At 47.1% G+C, this 22,444-nt stretch overlaps 1 protein-coding gene across 13 annotated transcripts in view; it reads left to right on the top strand.

Moving 5' to 3' along the window:
- Nucleotides 1–22,444, top strand: part of LOC119434721 (prolyl endopeptidase FAP) — a 394,283-nt gene that overhangs the window by 295,243 nt on the left and 76,596 nt on the right. For 2 of the 13 annotated variants that reach the window (XM_049672207.1, XM_037701829.2), the window contains exon 1: nt 2,843–2,945. The exons of the other annotated variants lie outside the window; for them this stretch is intronic. In XM_049672207.1, coding sequence (XP_049528164.1) covers nt 2,880–2,945 — 66 coding nt within the window. In that variant the 5' untranslated portion in view covers nt 2,843–2,879. Of the gene's footprint in view, nt 1–2,842; nt 2,946–22,444 lie in introns of those variants that run through there. 13 annotated transcript variants of the gene reach the window in all.

Below are 22,444 nucleotides of genomic sequence, written 5' to 3'. Positions count from 1 at the left end.
CGTCGCCTCTTGTCAGCCAATTAGATAAGCAAAAGCCGCTGACTGTCGACAATGTTATTGGTTTCGAAAGCGAACAAAGGTGACCTCCTATAAACTAGGAGAGTGATTGGATTGTTCAGACAACGCTCCGGGTCACCGCCCGATGCTTGCTTCGGTGGTTACGTAAATTTGACGTCAGTAGTTTCGGAATCAAAACACAGTTTGGAATCATTTTACGTTATAGCGCCCCAAGATGTACGTTAGACTTTCATAGTTTTTTTTTTCATTAATCAGGTGGGACAACGGAGGGATGCAGCATGCTATTTTAGCACACCTGTAGCTTTTGGACGTGAAGCCCAAGAAATGTTGGGCTTCACGTCCAAGAGCTACAGGTGTGCTACGAGGAAGCATGTGGTTACGGATGGGCCCAAGTTTATGTGGACCAGCTGGTCGACGCAAATTGGCGTGTGTCAACATTTCATCGCATTGGTGTTTCTCTATTCCGGCCTCATATGAATGCGGCTGCCGTGCCAGGGAATCGAAACCGTGCCCCCGTGTTCAGCGGCGCAGCTTCCATAGCCGCCGAGCCAGCGCGGTTGGTAGAATAAACAACGGCGCGGTCTGTTTTGAGAACTGCGCAAGAGGAAAGACAAGGCACGAAGTCCAAAACAAACTACACGGGTGTTGCACGCGTGCTTGTGTAAACGCGCAGTTCCACGTTCTCTCCCGTTTCAGTTCCTCTCCCGGGAAGAGGCTCGACGAGCTGCGATCACGAAACGTCGTCTTATCGCGTGCGCTGCTCGCTTTAAGCCGAAACGAACTTTACGAAAAAAAAAAAAAAAACTTTCCCGAAAAGACAATGCTGCTACGTCTGTCACTGCGGCACTATCTTTGCCGCATGACACCACGTAGAGACAGCGTTATTTGGAGCACTGTGCGGATTTGGCGTCGTTTCAAAGACCGCGTGCATTCGCTTAAGCAGGATGATCTGCCTTTAAAGAAAGTCAGATCATCAAAACACAAATTTAAAGGTAAAAACAGCTAAAGAATGTTAGATATATGTTCTTTGATCCACGAAGCTCACAACCGTTATCTTTGGCGACAAGAGATATCAAGATTTACTATCCTGTTTTTATGGAAATGTTTCAGGCGGAAGAAAATTGGTTGGTCTTTTGTCAAGCTGCCCTACGCTCACACTCGCCCTGCAAAACTCTCGACTATGAAACAACATATGATTGTAATATATTTGCATGTACTTCTTAGCGTACTGATCACACTTCGTTAAATTGGTGGTCATGTATTCTGTTATGGTGGTTATGTTATGTAATGATATGTATTCGTTGTTTCTGCGATCGTTTAAAATACTGCGACAACGAATGGAAATCACGTCGATGTCATGTCTGCATAATTACTGCCAATTTCGGACGCAGCAGACAGCAATTTTTTCAAGGCAGCACCCAGCAACCAAAATCGATTTTGTGCTGACAGCCAAAGCACGAGTGCTCGGTAAGGAGGATGCTATAGTTGTCAGGCTGGAACCTCCAGGCCAAAGCTAGTACATGACTGCCCAGAGGTGGTTAACGTCGAGCGATAAGCTGTGAAATGCAGATTATGGCCTCCGCGCACTACAGAGCCGCTCTCTTAAAACGGGCACTGAAACTGCGCCGAAGTCCTCGACACAGGATACACCAACCGTATTTCCGACGTAAGCCCCGTGGTTGTCTTCAATATCCGATCGATGAAGTCCTCTGCCAGGCGCGCTCAGAGTGCAAGGTGAAGCCTGCATCATTATCCGACTCACCCGCTTCGGTGGCGATGGTGCTGTGCGCCTAAGCACCGGGTCGCGTTTTCGATTCCCGGGCCCGGCGGCCGCAGACCGGTGGGGGCGGAAAGGAAACACTCATCGTTCACCGTGTCGTAGGCGGACGTTACAGAACCCTAGGTGATCGAAATTAATCCAGAGCCCCCTACTATAGCACGTGAGTTGCTTTGGAACAGTTAAGGGCCATAAGTTAACATTTAGTTAATCCCCTAATCTGTCGGCATAAACCAGCTTTCTTTATTATTTACTTCAAGGTGGCACCTCTTGTAGATAACAAAGAAGACGTTTACATTTAAAAAATAGGTTTTTGAGGTTGGGGCAAGAACGCACAGGCTATGTCTACCCGAGCACCTGTTGCGGCAGGGTTTTATATTGGAACAAGCACGCACACTGCGCGAGGGCTTGATGCCTTTCATATCTGCGCCTCCAAAGCCCCTACTTTGGTCTTCATACCGCAGCACGGCCATTCAGCTGTCGACGATTACGGCAAGCTAGGTTATGCGTATAATCTTGCTCCTAATTAGCGTAGGTATATGCATCGACGGCGGGAAAGCAGGCTACGTTCTCTGCACTGATTCAGCGAAAAAGAAAAAAGAAGCACAGCTTCCCAACCTCACGTATTTCTGTTACTGCTTTCGTTTTGCCGGGCAAATTCACTAGAGCTAAGCGCGCAGTTTTCATCAACGGCTCCCATCTGTTTTCGCCACCTGCGGACGAGACAAATTGAAAAAAAGAAATGGCAGCTTTCGCGTTTCCGCGCGCACAAATTGTGACAGATCGAGGCAAGCTGGAAAACTAAAGTCGTTCTCGAAGCGGCCAGTGGATGCTTTGAAAGAGCAGATAGCGGACGGCAACGACAGCATCACGAGCGGCCGTATGGAGTGGGTGCCCGGTCAGGTGCGCGAGCGGAGGATGAGGAGGAGGCGAGCACCGCCGACGAGTCCCGCAGGGTGGCGCGGCCGTCGCATACTTGTGGCGCCTGGTGGAACGCCTGCGCATGCGCGCGCTCTCGCTGCTCTAGCCGTCCGCCCGCGGAGCGCCGGCGAGGGAGACGGCGCGGACATGTTGAAGGGTCAGCATGACTTCGTCCGCCGAGCCGAAAAAGAAGCCCGCCGCCACTCCGGTGCCGCAGGACCCGAATGCGGTAAATAGAAAACTCGGTTTAATTTTTTTCCCCTCTTTCTTAATTTTTTTTTTCTCGGACGCGCCTCAGTCGCGAGGCCTTCGCCGTCGCTCTTGCCAGCGTTGGCCTCGCGCATCGCGCTCCTTGCATTCACGTGTCGCTGTTGATATCGAGAAGGGGGCCGGGTCTCTCGGGTGACCGCTCGCGCGCTAGCAGCCCGCCGCGTGCGTTGCCGCCGCTCCCCCCTCCTTCCTTGTGTGCGCGCGCGAGCGCTCTTAAAGGTTTTTTCTCCGCTTGCCTTCCGGCCTGCCAGGCGCCTAGCTCGCCGGCGCTGCTGGTGTCCGCGTCCAGACCAAACATCCCGGCATGTGACGAGTGCGTTTTTGCGAGTATAGCATATGTTCACGCATTTCTCTTGTTCGTGTAGCGATGACTCTGGAAGTTGTCGCGAAAAATCATCTGCCCCTAGTCTGCCCTCTCTTTCGGTGCTTGACATTCTCCGGCTATCCAGCGACGTTACCAAAAATGAAAAACGCCGCGCAGTGACCGCTATAGAGTGCCCAAATTTAATTCGCCGCAACGCAGACAATGAAAAGTAGTAGCCTGAACTTTGATTTGTTGAAAATGCTTGCTGCGCATCAGAACGTGGACAACAGGAGACACACACAAGTGCTGTGTGGGTCCCGTTTGTGTACTTGACGCGTTCCGAAAATTTTGTCATATGCAGTTCAGGTTAGCCTAAAGCTCCACATTGCTTTAATGGATCCGTATCGTTTATGCGCCAGTTTTAATACCGTGCATCGGTGCATCACTGTCGATCGTTTCGCGGCGCACCAGTTGAGACCATCCGACAAACGGAGGGGCAGTGTGTAGTCGATGTGAATGGCGCAAATAAAAAAAAAAAACTGGTGCATTTTATCAGTTCTCGAAAAAGCGCAATAACGAAAGGTGCGCCGCTGTTTCGTTGCGCCGCGACAAGTGTTTCGCCATGCGCCATGCGACTATGCTGGGGCTTCTCCACAACGCTTTACTACCTAACTGGAAAGCGAACGTTCACGAAGAATTAGAGAAGACTCTTACTTTATTCTTTCTTTTCTCTCTCGCTCTCTCTCTCTTTGTGTTGACGATTGCATTTGCTGTAATTTAATGTGAGTTACGTTTGTTATTATTTATCCGGACAGCACCCCCGTGTTTACAATGAAAAAACATTCAAGATGACTACTGCCTCGTTCACAACCTGTCCGCATGGCCCGTATAGATTGTAATTTATCTTGTAATAGTCGCTTCGAAGTTAGGGATGCAAGTGTTGTGTGATCTCAGCAATGGTAAATTCCGTTCTATCGTTCTAGCTCTATTTTTTTATGGTTCACGAGAAAGATCACTTGAAGTGCCTTGTAATGATAATATTCAAACTCTAGCCATAGTTGTAGCAGACCCACTCCGACGCGTTCGACCAAGATACTGCCACATGTAATGAATACACCAAAAAAATTGTGTTGATGAAATTACTCAACGCTCACACGAAAACCTCCCTTTTCAAAAATACATATACTGCTTTGAGCTTTAATGTATTCTAGATGTCGCAAGTAACATTACTCAAGCGGCATTTGTACGTTTTGCAGACGTGAAAGCTGCTACTCATGCGGGGCATATCTGTGTGCTAGCAGCGTCTTCAACGTACTGTAATCGAATCTAAATATAAGAAAGATTGTGCCCGAACAATATCGTTATATTCAAATGCACTGGAGATGATTCTACTCAATATTTGAGCCTATCCGAGGGCACAATAACATACTGCCAGCCTAAAGCGGAAGTTGCTTCCACATAATGACAAGTCCGTGCCACCTCTGCTGCAATATAGCAGTTTTATTGCAATGCTCGTATTTTCTTGGCTCTAAATCACCATTATGTGAACAGCTGAGCTGCATAATGATTGCGTTGTTGCAAAAAGCTTGCATGGCGTCGCGCGCCAGGACCATATTCCGGGCCCAATGCTTGCATTTGGACCGAGCTCCTGTCACAATGCCATCATGAAACAATTACGAAGTGGACATTTTCTAAGGCGAGTCTCGTTCTTCAATATATATATATATACATCCTTCCGTAGTTGTACAATGCCCGCGTTCGCCGAAGAGGCCCTCAATAAAAAATGCAAGCTTCTCTCTCGGCCTAATCAGTAAGTGCAAATTATCCGGCACAAGTTTATCGAGCGGCCTCTTGTTGCGGACACTCGAGACGCGGCTTGTGTGTAAATCGATGTTTAATTCAACGACTGGGCGGATAAGCGTTTTCCTACGCCGCGCTATCTCTGCTTTCGATTCACTCTCTTGCTCTTCGCATTGTGGCATTATCCAGCAGCGTATACATAATCCACCCGTCTTGTTTTCGAGGCCACTTATAAGACCGCCGCCGAGCAGGCTGCCGCGGTTTAGAAGAGCTTCGATGGCGATGCGCGCGCTCAGAGCGGGCCCCTTATCTGGCGCGCGGGTCGAAGGTGCATGATGAACCTGCTCGTGAAAGCGGATTTCAGCCACCTTCCGCGCCGCACGTGAGAGTCCGCGTTCTCTCCCGTTCGCTGTTTTTGTTTTTTCCTTCCACCGCCACCGCACTTCCTTTGTCCCACCGCTGCGTGCCGGTGTTTTTCTACCCTTGCCTTTTGCATCCCCTCACCGCCCAGCTCTCTTCAATTCGCGCGTCGTCCCCGTTCGCGAAGCGCAATCTCCTGGCACGGCGCCAGCACCTCTCAGCGCCGAGCGAAGGTGCGACGCTGGATGGAAATGCGTGAATAAACAAATTACTCTCTCTCTCGCTCAGCGCTATACACACTGTAGTCATCGCCCTGCGCGCCTGCTGGCCTACTACACTTTGCGCTGTCTCTGTTGTGCGGCCTCGACGCTAGCAGCCCGAAAAACTTTCCCGCCGAGGGAGCTCCGCTGGAGCTTTTCGCGAAGAGCAGCTCCTGTAAAAGCGCGCTTCCGTTCCCTCACGTGTGTTGTTTCTGTCGCCCAGCGTTTTCGGGTTTTTACTTTTTCGAGCGGCGCTGAATGTGGGAGTAACGCAGACGAATTCTCCGATCCAACTCAAATCGACAGCACAGGCGAATTTGAAGGCAGAGTGCTCGCGCCGGTCCGGTGACGCGTGGAAGCGCAGCTATTGTTGCTGTTTTTTTTTTTTTTTTTTCTCGTAAATTGCTGCTCCGTTCAGGCCATGGCGAAACTGCTGACGCCATTCGCCAACGGCTGAACCATTCCTAAACAATGACATAACATTTCTCCGCTGCCTCTGAAGAAAAATGCCCTGACTGCAGAAAATCTCTGCCCTCCGCTTCGGCAAGCGTGCAGCGCGGGTACATCTGCCACACTGAACGTCGTTCTAGAAATTGTGTTCATCTTTCTGTTGAATTCTGTCGCTTTCAGTAGACTGTTTTCGTGCTATTTAATATCATGAGTGGTGTTTGCAAGTTCATTCGTGAAATTCATTAAGTTTGGCCGGGATAATGCAGCGATTGTATTATCATATTTGTTTTTGTTTTTTTAATCCTCGTCAGTGGTCCGAGCGCTGTTCTACCTACATAATCACCAGGGCCCGAATTCACAAAAGTTCTTACGCTAAACTTTTTCGGGAGAGAAAATTGCAGCCAATCCTGATTCTGGACATATTATTAGCGGAGGCGACCGGCCAACGACCGAGAATCGTGCGAAAGGAATCATTGCATTGTACCGACCTCTATTAATTTGTCAAGGCTCAGCGATGTTCTTCAGAACAGATAGAATGTGTTTTTTTTTTCCTTTATCTTTGGTGAAGCTGTTGTTTAAAACAGAAATATAACGGCAACGGAAACTAGCGGTCGTTGTTTATAAAAGAACGGGGCCTGTTTTCACAAAACTTCTTGCGCCGTATTCGCGAAGCGGTTCGTAAGAACAAGTAAAATTCACTAGTGATAGCGCTCATAATTAATGGCAATCACAAACACTTGCGAAAAGCTTGCCGAATTCGGCCCATTCTTGTAAGTCCCGTGCGCGATTGGCCATCGTCGCTGCGCTCGTCTCGTCATCACGGATATTGCTGTCGTGAATGACCGACTTCCAAATTCCGTCCAATGAATGAGCGAACGCTTTTACATAAGCGACGTCTTGCGAATACGGTCCCTGTTTGCCGGGGCCCTTATTTGTATTGTAAATATACGGATTGAAGTTTTATAAGCTACAAAGTACCCGATAGGGAGCCGGCATTCAATGCTATAGCTGTGAAGTTTTCCGTACAACAGGTATCGACGTAGCCGGCGCAATACAATGAGAAAAACCAAACGCTGTAGCGACGCAACCCTGACCGACACACACTGCTCGCGCTGACCTAGACAGAGAACTCGCATCCCGTCGTACTTGACCTTGCGAGACGCTTTGCCCGGCGACCACCGCGTGACTCCCGGTTCTTTTTTTTTTTTTTTTTTTTTTTCTCCGCCGCCTGCCTTTGCTGCCGCCTCTCTGCGTCTTCCGGGTCGTCTCGTTTCTGCGCTCCGCGAATAAATGCGAGAATTAATTGGGAGTTCATCGGGCGCCATGGATCAGCGCTGCCCATCGAACGGCCCCTTATATATATCCCCTCTCGTAGAAAAACAGCGCGCTGATAAATATCAGTCGATACGCTCGCTCCACGCCGAACATCTTGCGAGCGATGAAAAGCCCTTGATAGTTTTTTTTTTTTCCTATCGTCCAGCTCTTTTTCGGGACAGAACAATTGATTCATGATTTTTACCGACATGGCCGCCTGGACACACGTGGCGACGGGAGTGGGTGCTGCCCCGGCGAGCTCGGTTGCCGCTCGATGGCAGCCGTCCCCGCGCCGGCCGACTCATAATGATCCAGGCATGTTTCTGCGCGGCTATTTTAGCGCCGCTCGAAAACGAATTGACCGCGGCTGCAGACGCGGCAGCGCACGAGGTTCAGGTCCGTCTCGGTGTGCGTCCCTAAGCAGTCTTGGAGGTTTCCGGGGGCTGATGGCAGGTAACCGGAAGGAATGAACGACGAAATGACAAAGGTGAGCAATCCGTCACTTTTCGTCAGCGTTGCGGGCCGCCTGTGCCTCGCTAAGTTGCTTGTCCGCTTTGATTCTGCGCTGAGCGACCGGCGCCTCAATCAAGAGGAGGATCTGGGGCGGCTTGTACGAACATTTAATAAAGAAAATAATAACGAATTTAAGAACGCGTTCCTAAATGTTGCCTATGTCAACTTCTATTGAGCATTTTGGCTAGGGGAATACCTGGGGAACCACCAGTTCTAAAAAGTACCGGCGGCGCTAAGCAACTCTGCTGCCCTGCACTATAAACGCTGCTCGAGCGTCCGTGCGCATGCTCCCGCGTCCTGGCGCCTATATATCTTAGCGCGAGTGTCGTGCGAGAAGTAATATATAATAAAGAGCGGTGAAAATGGCGGAGGCCTGGGAAGAAAGAAATACGTAATGGCACGGGTAGAAACGCCAGTGTCAACACGTAGCAGGTGCAGCTCTTGGCATTTCAGTTTGCCGCCTCGCTTAGCGTCGAAGCCAAGTGATCCAATGCAAGCCGACGCCGGTAGGAGAGCTGAAAGTTTGTCGAAATTTCCCCGTTGCGTCTGCGTCAGATTTTCACCCTGTACGTTGAGCGGCTTGTTCGATCGCGAAGCACGCGCTGCCGCAAAAGCATCTATTCGGTGTACAATTCATACAGCCGAGCTTAGCGCACTCTAGCTTGGCCAGCCATTTTGAAATGACTGGTTTGGTTCTAATTGTCCCTAGATTGCCCTCAAGTTCTGCAACTTTTTCACGTGCTTGTCCCCAGCAGAAGTGCGGACTGGGAATTCTCTAGGGAATATTTAAGAACGCGTTCCTAAATTTATTATTTTCGTTATTAAATGTTCGCGCAAGCCGCCCCTGGAGTCTTTCCTCGCCCGCCGTACGAGTCCAAGTTACTATTCATCGTTTGCAATGGGAAGAATCATGGCAGAATTTTTTGTAACAGCCGCCACTGCCGGAAGCGAGACTCAATGGTTACGAGACGACGTGTGGTCCTGGCCAATCATAGCTTTAGACGCTTAGCAACCGCGTCGATGTAATAGTGCCACAAGGTTTCCCGCCTTTAAACATTGATTGGCGCATACCATAGGTCAGAAATCGCCCAGCAGTTACAGGATACCCACAACAAAATTCGAACGAATAAGAATGGTCTCTCTTTTTCTGTTGGTCTGTTCGTTTGTTTGTTGCTACAAATGGACAGCTTTTTTATTGCCTAAGTGTTTTTCTCCACCGGAAGGTAATTCGTTTACACATTATTTAGCATTATCTAGACACGTTGTTGGAGGAACATGGCTTCCATTCGCAAATGAGTTCTTGCGCTACATCGCTTCGGAAGACCAGGCGCAGGTCAGTCATGTTCACGGACGTATTATATTAGCGAAGGTGTTCGGCGAATGACTAACAGTTCTTACGAGCGAAAGGCTTTGTAATTTCGGCTCCTTGATTTGTTCTCGTTAACGTCGTTCTCTGTGGCTTCGTGCGGTTAGAAAATAGTGAGCCACTGTGTTTCATTTCCCACCTTCACTTTTTGGCCTCTCTGGGTGTGCAGTGTGGGCTTTCTGAAGTTGTTTACAACTCGTTCCGGACGCCTACAGAATTCGAGTGGACAGACAATACATTAAGCCTGTTTTACGTGGTGCGGTATAGCTTGCGATTTCGCGCGTGCGATTTTTCAATGTTCGGAAGTACTGAACTTCCGTGCGAAGTCGCGTGTGTGGAATAAACGTGGAGCCAATAACAACACGTGTATCGTCATACACGTCATGTTGGCCTGTCTGCTTATATCCCTTTTTATTAATTACTGAGTGCAAGCATAAAATATATCACGATAAACGATGTCTGAATAGTTATCTCGGGCTGCGTATTACATGAAAAAAAGAAATAAAATAAAAAGGAGCGAGCGAGTTTCCCGTCGTTCGTTCCTCTTTCTTCTTTATTTCTTTCTTTCTTTGTTTTCGTGTAGAACGTAACGGGAGACAACTATGAAAATACGCCAACCAGCCCCGTTTGTTGCATTGTGAAACGATTTCTAAAATGTCTTAATATTTGCTTTTTTTTCCTTAATCTCGAACCAATAAGTGAGTTGTCGCATCTGCGAATATCGCATTAGAAAATTGCTCCATGGGACACAAGATTTAAACATGCTTCTAGAGATCGTCGAGTATGCTTCACGAGAAAAGCTGTGTGATGTTCGCTTATAGCTTCAGGGATAAGCCTGTGTAGCGCCGCAGAAAGAGCCAAGTGGCGCTTGTGCAAACACGCCACGCACGCGACGACGCAAGTGAAAAGACGTGCATTCGGGGGGAAAAAATGAAAAAAGAAAGAAAGGCACATCGACAGAGTACGCGTGTTTGCCGACGGATATACCGCTCGTTGGCCATGATTCACATGACACTTCTCTATTCTGGTACGAGGTTGTTCCTGCTGCTTTTCTAAAGTGTCTACGTACAGACAGTGCGAAAACTACCTTTCGGGCAGTGTAGACACGAGAGCATCAATTTTATTGGCGCCGTCGCATCGGAACTCCGGAAATTTGGTATATCTTAATTGTGCCATGCACCCCTGATTTTCCGCCCTGTGCTCAGCTACGGGTTGCGAGCGCCCGAGTAGCACATCCGACAGGCAATTACGCTGGTAGGTAAAGAGCTGAAGATTATTTTGTTATTTATGCGTATGGAAGTTTCAGGGCGTTGCATTCACCACAAAAATGTCCGGCGGCATCTCCAACACCGGCCCAAGTAGTATTATTGACGGGTGCCAACAAAGAACAATGATTATAGATAGGAAATTTTACGCTGACTTTCAGTTTTCAGTTTGCGAAGTTGCACGTAACAGAAATAGCTATTGAGGTTTGGGCTATTCGGGCGTACTATTTCCTCGGCGCAGTTCTGACAGCATCCTCAGTCTTGAAGGCATCTTCTCCTCAGCGATTTACCGGCTTACGAAGAGTGGTCAATGCTTCGGAGACCTAGATTTTTTTTTTCTCCGCATCCCTGTCGTCTACGGAATATCCCCGAATGTTGTAATACGAATGCATCTCAGTCAGTTAGAGAATAGAGAGCAGAAATAAAAGGAGATACATTCTCTGCTATATGGATACAAAACCATGAACCATGAATTCAGTTTTTACTCGTGCAGCTTAATATATAGGTAACCTGCCAACGTGACTGTTCTTACCAGCGACCTTCGCCGTAGCTGAACGGGGCGCCCCCTACAAGTGTTTTCCTTATTTAGAAAGAAATATATATTCTAGCTGACATTAAGAGAAATAAATTGAGGTGGACCATTAGAGTTACAGAATGGGTGCCAAGAGAAGGGAAGCCCAGTCTAGGACGGCAGTAAACTAGGTGGGGTGATGAAGTTAGGAAATTTGCAGGCCCAAGTTGGAATCAGCTAACGCAAGACAGGGGTAATTGGAGATCGCAGGGAGAGGCCTTCGTTCTGCAGTGGACATAAATATAGGCTGATGATGATGATGGTGATATTTCTTACTGCACTCTAACACGATTTTACCTCTTGCAACTCGAGCTGGTGTGCGCACCGACTGTCGCGTAAATTGAGGTATGACTGGCCAAAGAATCTTTGATTACTGATACCTCTTGTGACAACTTTTCAGACGTTTCACTCAATGACACAATGTTGTGTAACAGCATCTCACTTCTCCAAATACGCGGGCGAAAACTATGACTGGAACCACATACTAAATTTGCGAATTTTTATTAATAAGTTACAGCTCCACAGACTCCTCACTTTATACAGAGTTTTCCAGTTGACTATGGCTCAAGTCTTAAGAAAAAGCAGCCTTATATGCCGAAGAAGCCGTATTTCTTAATATTTTTATTGTCATTTCGAATCATGTCTAAAGACCTTCTTGTGGAGGTATTATAAAAAGGTAGGGGTGGTGAGTAGTAAATTATAGCAACAAATAGTTAAAACATTACAGGCAAAGCGCGGACAGATATGGATGCAAACACAAGTACATGGTCAAAAACATGGTAACATTATTGAACACGGGCAGTAGTTATTTACAGCTCAATGAAGAAATTCAAAATAAACAACAATTTTATCCCATAAGAACAAGTTCAATAATCACAATCAAAAACTGCTTCAGCGTCGACAAACAATACGAATGGCAACTCTCTTGCAGAAAACCATGTAAAAAAATGCGTTATGGTTTACAGGTGTTCTGCAAAATGGTGCGCTATTTGTCGGGATCACTTTCAGCGACTGTCGGATCGTAGGTTATTCCAATTTGGTATTTTTCAGGAAATAGAAAGACCGGGCAAAAATGTGAAAAGCTTTGCTTTGCGCGTGTGATTGCGTCAAGAAGAAATTACCGACGGATTTTTAAAGAAGTCATCACGAAGTGAAGAGTTGTAATGAAGTTTACGTGAATAGCGACAGGCGGCTGATGCTGATATTTCGGCGGTACGACAGTTCCTCCAATTTGGCGCGTTTTTTTTTTTTTTTTTTTTTTTTTTTTTTTTTTTTTTTTTGCTGTTACGCTGAAGTAACGTCAGTAATCAGAAAAGATGAATCGAGCAACACTGCGGTTCCTGTTGTCAGAAAACAATTGAACAAGCCTCCAGCATGTTTTGTGCTCTCCTAAATTATTCTATCAGTCATGACAATATAACAGTTGTTTAATGATTAACTTTACGGCCACTATAGCACAGTACTCTGTTTTAGAGCACGTGTTAAGACCAGTTTCATCTGTATGCGGTGCGATATCCTTTGCGCGACGCATTCATTGCGCGTTTGCGAGAAAGCCCGCGAAAATTTTAAGCAAGGTCTACCCGGCCTCTCGCTTTCACGCCGCAGCAGTGCTTATCTCAAACGCGCTTCGAACGAAGTATAATTCGTCCAGCGTAATTTCTGGCCGTGTAATGAGCACCCACGTTCATAAATATGATATGTCGCCTTTCGTCGCCGCTGTTTAGGCTGGCTCGAGGCGGCCGATCGATAACCTGCGCTGCGGTTCCAGATAACTTGGCTTTCGCGGATTGCTTATCGCTTGTCACGCGCCGAGGCTAGGCCGCGTCGTCGTGCTATATGCCATGGACCCGCCGCTAGCAGGAAATAAGCGGCCTAACTGAGATACGCTCCACGCTCAAATCGATACAACCACCGCGTTATGCTCCGAGCGTGTTTAGTTCGATCTGAGCGTACTTGAGAGTAGCAGTGCTGTGACGCGCAAGTGGCAGGCCGCGACAGTTCTTTTCTCTTATTTTGTATTTTTTTCTCTTTAGCGGGGTTCTAGCTTAAACACGGAGGAAAAGTCCAAGCAAGAGGTATTGCGCCGCAAAACGAGCGAAACTGAAGCCAAATTCACATTTTTGTTCGTAAGATGAACTGGGTTATTAGCCGGCCGCTTTCAGTAATATGTTCACACCCTTCACGGTAGCTCGCTGCCTATGACGTTGCGCTGCTGAAGTCCCGGGTTCGATCTCGACCGCGGCGACCGCATTCCCGAACCGGAAGTAATAATTCGCAGCGACTCTCGTGTACCGTGCATTGGGCACACGTTAAATAACTCCAGGGGGTCAAAATTAATTCGGAGCCCTTCACTGCGATATCCCTCTATACCTACTGTGCAGTTTCGGGTTGTTAACCCCGTAATTTATCTTATATAATATATATATATATATATATATATATATATATATATATATATATATATATATATATATATATATATATATATATATATATATATATATATATTGTTACGGAAATATATTGTTACATTGGAAAGTTCTTGGCGAACGACCGATTGAATGAGGGACACGAGCGGCCGGGAATCGTCAAAGCACTGCGTCACTTGTGTGGCAGGAGACGCTGCTTCAATTTCTCGCCGGACTACACGCACGACATTCTCGGAGGGGGTGGGCTCACGTGGAAGACAAAGGTCTTCACACGTCGATGAAGCAGCGGTGTTGGGTAGACGCGTGAACTGCTGAACTATGCGGCGGCTTTTCGCTTCTTCAAAGCGGCGACATTCGTTAATGATTTCATTGACTGTTGTAATGTTCTTATACACGAGAAGGTTAAACGCGTCGTCCGCTATGCCTTTTAAAACGTGACTGACCTTGTCTGCCTCTGTTATGTTTTATCCACCTTGCGGCAAAGAGCCAAGACGTCCTGGATGTACCCCGCACCTCCACCAATAATGTTACGGGAAGGAAGAAGCGTACTGGTATTTACAGATGGGTTTTAATGGCTGCGTAGAGAAGCGAAACCCAGAATCTTCTTTGTCGTCTCGCAGGGCACTAACTATGTCCTCTTCTTCCCACAGTACATACTGTGACAATATTTTCACTGTCACTATATATTGACTAGCTACAGCTGTTCGTGGGAACAACATTGGCGTAAGAACTGCTTCGTAAATTCGGGTCCTAATGGTATTTGAATGTGCTCTAAAACTGAGTGTTGTCATATATAGTGGCTGCAATCTCTAAGTACACGCAATCTCTAAGCAACTTTTCAAAAGTAAATCATATGCCTCAAACAATTAGTCATATGAATAATGAGTGAAGGAGAACACGAAAGATACCGGAGACTTCCTCAGATGGCTGATAAAAGTATACAGTTCCGTCTGCATACAAGGCCAGAGGTGTTTCTTTTTTGTTTTTTTTTAATTAGTGCGTGTTTGTTGGGACGTGGACAGCACCCCTGTGGCGGCGGCAAGGCATCCGACTCCGCGACCAATTTCCCTTGAATCGCTTACTTGCTCAAAAGAACACGTGTGAGCTCTTTGTCGGTCATATATATGTATAGGCCTCCTGGTAGCGCTCCAAATCTCGGAATTTAAAAAATATACTGTCCTTTACTTCCGTACTATTCCGAGCTCGTATTCATGTTGCGAGCAGTCTTTAAACTTCTGACACAGACTGCACGCTTGTTATTCCCCCGCCTGTTTCGTTCTTTGTTTACTGTTAGCTTAAATTTCGCATCGGCCGAGAATCCCTGAGAGCAAAATCTTTTCTTCTTCTTCTTAATGTTAATTATGCGTCGTGTCACAAACAGTTCTTTCTTTCTTTCTTCTCTTTCTTTCTTTCTTTCTTTCTTTCTTTCTTTCTTTCTTTCTTTCTTTCTTTCTTCTTTCCTTCTTTCTTTCTTTCTTTCTTTCTTTTCATCTTCCTAGCCTTCGCTAGTGGTTGCTCTCTGTTGCTACGAACTTCTCTGCAAAGTAAAAGTCACTCCGGTGTTTCTTGTTACGAAAACTCGCGCGAGCACCATCGCACTGTTCAAAATTCCCGCACGAAATGCATACAACACTAACGCAAACGAGCTAACTTCGTAGAGGTACTACATCACTGGCAGCGGTTAACTCTTTGTATCTTCCGTTTGCTTAAGCAAGCTCGCACAACTGAAGGCAACAAGCTTATTGAATCTGAGCAGCCTGAGCGTAATTACAGGTCGTTCCTTTTTTATTTGCTCGTCCGTCGGAGAACGTAAACAACTTTTGGGGCTGTTTCCACCCACCGCGCGAAATTTGCTGTCAAAATCTGCGCGCTGCTGGACGCCGACTAACGAGAGAGCCGCCGCCTCGATCTCACACGCAGAAAACATAAGCGCCCCGATTTTCCTCGCTGTCGTGAGCACTGCCCGCACTCGGCAGCCACACGTCAAATTGATCTGAAGCGAGCCTCGTTATTAACGCTCTCTAAGCTGTTTGATAACGGATGGGGGGGTGAATGAATTCCGTTTGGCAATTATGATTATTAATCACATCGTCACGCGAGCACACATGCCGCTACACGCGCTGTCGATGCGCTGATTATATAGCATGGATACAGAGCCCGCTCTTCTCCACCGGAGGCATCTTCCGAAAACGTTCAAAAGAAAAGTAAACCTACCAGCTCTGTAGAGATCACACAAATTGCGCAACTCTATTCCGCTGTATGGATTCCAAGGTCAGAGGTCGCGAGCCGACTTGCAGTGTGTCGACCCAGCGTTTTTCAACGCTATAGTAACCCTCCATATGTTTCGGCCGTTTCGGTCCATCTTCCTGAACCAATGCTCACATACACAGGATAACGCGTGTAGTTAGACTCGCAGACTTATCCGCGTCGTTAGGTAAGGGTGAAAGATTGTTATAGAATCTGATCGGTCGCTAAGGACTATATGGGTGCGAGTGAATACTCAGAACTCGAGCATTCAAACAAAATATTCTCGTATTTGATGTGATGTTCAAACCGACTAGCAGTATTCGATGGGACAAATTCTTCCAGAACAAATTCAATTAACGTTAAGCATCTCTAGGGTTAAAATATTGTGATCAGCAGTGTGGATATATGCGACAAACGAGAGCTCATTTCAAATCAAATCAACGAAACCAAAGTTTATTTGCTCTCTGTTGAAATAGAGATTGAAGGACTGCGAAAAAAAAAAGAATAAAGCGGCTTCCTTTTCTTTCTTCGGCGCCTTTCTTTTTTCGGCGCAAGTTCGACCAGCGGCCATCAACCAACGCAGACCACACAACACTGACCGCCGTCAATCTCGAAAACTGGCGTAAGAGCCAAAAAAAAAAAAAAAAAAAAAAAAGCTACTCGCTTTAAAAGCTTATTCTGTGCGGAAACAGGTGCGTTAGAAGGCGCACTTTGTCAATATACGAACGTTGCGAAAGCTTCTCTGCAACATCCGGACATTCCTCGTGCTTTGAGAAGCGCCGAATAGGCATTTATAAGCGCGGTTTTCTTGTTTGTTTGGTTGTTCCTTTTATTTTCGCGACACTTTATACGGGCATCTTGCTTAATGTGTGATCCTATATAATATTGCTGTGTTTCAGGAGAATGACAACATGAACAGTTTGACTGCTTGAAATAGTTTCCTGCATTCCAGTGCTATTCTCCCTTTATTATTATTATTATTATTATTATTATTATTATTATTATTATTATTATTATTATTATTATTATTATTATTATTATTATTATTATTATTATTATTATTATTCAGGTTGCATAAAGCTTTGCCCTGACTGCCAGGTTTCTGCCATACAAGCCCACGGAAGGCTTCGGCAGACCTCGCACAATGATATGTACACATTGATTGATTATAATAAAGATTATTATTATTATTATTATTATTATTATTATTATTATTATTATTATTATTATTATTATTATTATTATTATTATTATTATTATTATTATTGCATAATGCGCATGAGAAAACGACTATGTCCACATTTTGGCCCGCGTTCAAACATGCTTCGTATTCAGAAATGGTCGGAATTGCATTCAACTCGAATTCCATCACTTTTTTGTATTTAATTCGGTTCAGAAACTCGCTTGTATACCACTGTGCAACACATCTAAGAAGAAGCGACATCTATAAATAAGCGACAGGCGAGGTTATCACCGACTGATTCCGAAGCATGCCCAGCGCGTGGTTCTTTGACGTGCACTCAAAGTATTACACGCGAACGTTCTTAGTGCGTTAGCATTCTTCGCGCACTTTCCGGTGGCTATCTATCAGTGTTTGTATATAACGGTTTTCCCGTCTGCCTTAGTCGCTGGGTAGTCAGTGGTCGAATTAGTAGCGCGTCGGGCTGCTGTGATAAGGTGACAGGGTTCGAAACCATCGGACCAGCTTGGGTCATAGTGAATGTGACAATGCGAACATACGAGTCGCTCTTAAACGAATCTCTTTCACGCCGACATGGGTCACTGTAGACTGGGAAGGCACCGCTGTTCGAAGAAACTCTTTGATGCCAACATGGGTCATTGGGTATTTGCCAGGAGGTTTTTGCCTGTCTTCTTCGATGAACGTGTTTGGTCGTGCATTTCTGAGGCCACGCGCAGGCTTCGCGGCGGCTCCGCTAGTTGGCGCCGAGTGTTCTTATAGGTAAGCGCGAAAGAGGAGTCCCGCTGCAGTACACGCTTAATAAGTCGTTTCGACGGTGGCACTACGCCGTGTCGCAGTTTTGATTCAATGCTAGCGCATTACCGTCGACAGTCATCGTGAGATGGGTTCTGCAGCAATGTTTTGCGTGCCGCCTTATCAGAATTCGGGTGCCGCGACCTTTAGTACCGAACCCACGACGTGCCGCTAGCCTTTTTTTTTTAACACGAAAGTGTTTTATTCCGGGGTCCACCAAGACTTCAGTGACGTATTTCCGTCACGGAAATACGTCATAGAACATAATACAAAGAAAGAAACCAGAAGAAAAAGTTCCACAAACATGCAAAATTTGGAAATCGAACCCACGACCTCTCGGTCCGCGACGATAGATCGCCGAGCGTTTAACCCATTGCGCCACAAACGCAATTGCAGAGAGCTACACAGACGCGCCTTATATATCTAACACTCCTCCGTGTACCCGTGCTCTTGCTCGGGGCGGTGCCGCCGCCTACGAGCAGAAAAGAGAAGTACTGCATTATGACACTAACGCGCACCGACAGTGAATGCTTCGGTAGTCTCAGCACTACGACTATAGTGCCTAGAATATACTTACTAGTGTGCCGACCGCCGGGCGTTTCTAATGGGAGACGCTGGCACCGCCGGTGATGCCTTCCGCCGGAGGCCACCAGACGGCGACACTGTTTGGGACCGTGCTAACCGAGCGGCGCATCGCGCGTCGCTTGCGCTTCGGATGCACTTTGGATGCGCGTTCGTAAGCGCAGTCGGTTGCGGCGCGTTGTAGCTTTCGAGCAAGTAGCATGTGGTGCCTCCGCATGTCATTGAAGACACGTTTCACTTTCGTGTTCTATACCGATTCCTATATAAGAGGGATCAACCACATTTTTTTCATTGTCTCTCACGCACATGATATATGCGGCTTTTGTTGCGAAAGCTGCCGCCACCGTACGTTCCCAAAACAAGAAACATTTACTTACTTTATTCGCCATACTGTCTCGTTCTAGATGTATGTAATGCACGGGCTTGTTACTGCGTCGGAAATACCCAGACGCCGAAGAACAGTTTCTCGACATTAAGGCGCGAGCGAGCGAATCACGTCATGCCGTCTCTTCTTAAGGCCACGGTGTGCAGGGCGCCAATGCTGAGAATATATATTCAGTGGCCCCCAAGGTGGCTGGATGTACACGGAACGAACCTGTCTTCTTTCACCTCAAGACAGGAAACGACCTGTATCCCATTATACCGCGTCGTGTACAGGTACGCGAAACATGCACACATATACACGTATTTGCACTGCAAATGGACTCCCTCACGCTGGAGAAATAAAAAGGAACCGTAGCAAGCTAGGCTCGTTCTCTGTCTGTCCTCTTCGGTTACCGTTCGCCTCAACAAACAGTACGGTCGTGTTTTCGCCGTCAACACAAAAACTGAGTAAAGAAACCCACACGGCACAAGTGAGGCAGGATCCACGCCGTATAGCGTGCTAGCGCATTTCCGCAACCGCGTAGCTCGGAGCAGGTCCACTCGAGCGATATGGAACACACGTGCGTTGTGTGTTCCAGTCCTTCCTGGCCAGCGCGGTGCTTGAAGAGGGCGAGCAGGAATGGAAGTCTCAATCGCCACCTGCCGACGCATCGTCGCAGGTGGGGACGCCCTTGGGCTCCCGTGACGCGATCTGTTTGCTTCCGGAGCCGCGCGGGTCGTTAATTACGGGCGTTGCAAAACCGAGCCGGCCATGGCCCGCTGCACCGGCGGCGGGTCAATACTATCGAGTAGGCAGGGAACCCTTGTGCACCTTACCCGTGCGCCGCGAGGGACTGTTTTCGCCACTGGCGGCTTTTTTCTCGTGCAAAAGCGACACGTGCGCGGGACAGTGCACGGAATAATGACTTTATGGATATGAGCCGCACTAGTCCTGTGTATGTGTACCCGTCCGCCACACCGCGCCTTCTGATCGCTGGCGGTGCGTGTCGCTGCCGCTGGCCTAAATGGCTGCCGCAAAAGAAAAATACGGAACGCCGTGATAACAAACGGTCGAAGCAGAAGCGAGACAGTATGTATTTATACCGGGCGGTTCGGCCTCACTCGCTTGATTTCTTTTTTTTTTTTCTCCGTTCTCCTACTGCCCGCGCCTATACATGGCCGACGAGGCGCAAGGGAGCGGGGGTAGCTTAGCAGTGGGCATAAAAATGGACGTAAAACGTATAAGGATACGCTCGAGGTGGGATTTCCGAGACCCGCGAAGGAATGACGCAAGTGGTAACGGAAGAGATGAGCGAAATATCCGCTGCGCATGCGCCGAGGCCCTGTGGTGGCCAGAAAGAAAACAGCCCTTGACGCAAGCAGTGGCTCGAGAGCGGGCTCATTTTGAGAAACACACGCAAGTGCAGCGTGATTTCCGGCGCAAAAGCGGACTAACGATAACCATCTCGCCTGTGGCGAGTGGGGACCGACTCTCGTGAACAAAAGGCGCACAGTGGAAAATAATCGAACGCCCTTGCTTTAGCCAGGTCTCTGGGGGAGTAGCGGTGCTTTTTCGATTTTCTGTATTTTTTTTATTGTCTTTTTCGCGCAGCTCTTGCGGTACACGAGGCGAGAATTAGCGTTTTCATTTTACTTATTTTTTCCTTGCTATTAGCTGTTTTTTTTTTCTCTCTCTCTTACATTTCCTTCAAGTTATTGTTGGCAGCCTGGACTGTTTATACCATCCTGTCGGGCACTGCTCTGTGCCTGTTTTAGTTGTTTTCCAAGGCCGCACCGCTGGTTTCGCACGCAAGCTGAAATGTTTTTGTGCCAGGCGTAGTAATGTGATGCAACACGTGCCTGGTGCCGAAGAAGAAAAGCGATTCGTCTTGTCTCAATGAAAATGCTAAATTTTGTTCCAGCTTTATTCGCGCAGTGAGCGCAATTATGCGTTTACGTGTTGATGGCTCAAAGAAGTAGTTAAAATTAACCAGTCTTGACTAATCTTTACCCTCCGTCAAAAAAATTACGTTAAGAAAATTGTACTTAGGCCAACTTGGTAACTGCACTTTCTTTCGGACTCTTCGTCTTCGGGCTAAATTCAATATTCCCCGGCACTTTGAACGCGCCGAGCACAGCTCCGGCTGTGTGTAATGCCGCTACGGCCATTTCTTACGTTGTTCAGCGGCCATGGGAGAAATCGTATTGACTTAAACTGCTTTTAAGTTTAAAGAGCTTAAACTGCCTTTAAATCGCCCTCGCGGCTCCTCTCGTTGAATCCACCAGTTTCGTGTCGGCGGAACGTGTTCTCTCGACACTTGCACATATGTTGGAACGTGCAGGCACGAATGAACTTAGCGAGGGCATACAGACCTGGAAGCTCGGAGCCGTAACGTCACGCTTGTGGGCTAAAACAAAGCCGTTCTTCGTAAGCGCGTGCGCTCTGCGATAGAAAAATTGATCCACCGATGTGATGCCTCACGGCTCGAAGCACTCAGGCCTCTCGTTACACTGTATGAAGTGGATGAAGCCTGCGTAAACATGCGCAAACCCTGGGGTGCTCGGTCAGTCGTGAGAATTCATGCTTGTGTGCACCTTTTTCGTCGGTACGGCTGTGAACGAGCTCTATCCCTTCCACTCACCAACTAATAATAGTTTTCACATTTTACGCTGTGTGCGTACTGACACACACGACTTGGTCATGCCAGTGTGTCGATAGGAGAACGAGAAGGAGTGAAATGCTGAAGTGGGTGAGTTGCAGCGCCCCTTTGGTCACCTACCAGCGACCCTCCTTCGTCGCTTTGTATAGTGGGTAACAAGGCATTGCTGTAACATGCGATTGCCCGAGGCGGAGTAACCAGGGGGAGAGGGGGTACGTATGCTCTAACACAAACTATACTACTTGGCTGCGATTCTGCACGTAGTCTATATCAAGCCAGGTGAAGGTGGTTGTGAGTGCACGCCTGTATTATTTTGTTGGTAAAATTAAATGCAAGTCGTCGATAACTATTTCGATGTTCGTTGCAAATGTGATTTCTTACGGAGTCTATGCTTCATAACTGCGTTATTAGAAGCCGTATTTTATGTCGATCTATTTCATCACTAGTTCTTATCGCCATTGACTATATAGTACGCTTCTGCACCACCTAACGTTATCGTTCTGATTTGCCAACTTAGAGCGACATATAATAAGGAAAGAGAGGTGAAAATGAAATCAATCGCTGCAAAATACAGTCCACGTGTCTTTTCGATTGTATCAGGATCATTACAAAGCCATTTTCTACCAGCGCATCTTTATTACTGCCTAGCAAAGTTTCGGTGCTTAGTGTAACGACATGGAACTAGCGATCTTGGTTCTTAGCGATCTCGGAACTAGTTCCAAGCTAAGATGAAAACAAATGTCGCTCAAATGATTTGAACGATAGCCAGCCAATGTTGATGTTGTTAGCCAGTTCTAACTACCTGCAGACTCCTCGCACATTATCGTAGCAGATGTGTTTAGCAAGATTTCTTCCTCCCTTTGCAGAATCTTTATGATCACATAAGCTCTGCAGGATCAGCCAGCACATGCGTTGTCTTTCTAATGCATTTATGGCGACACTACATTATCTCTAATCAGAAAAGCATTGACGTTGCGTCTA

Source organism: Dermacentor silvarum, chromosome 1, assembly GCF_013339745.2.
Source record: "Dermacentor silvarum isolate Dsil-2018 chromosome 1, BIME_Dsil_1.4, whole genome shotgun sequence".
NCBI lineage: Eukaryota > Metazoa > Arthropoda > Arachnida > Ixodida > Ixodidae > Dermacentor > Dermacentor silvarum.
This window is presented reverse-complemented; position numbering and strand designations above follow the sequence as displayed.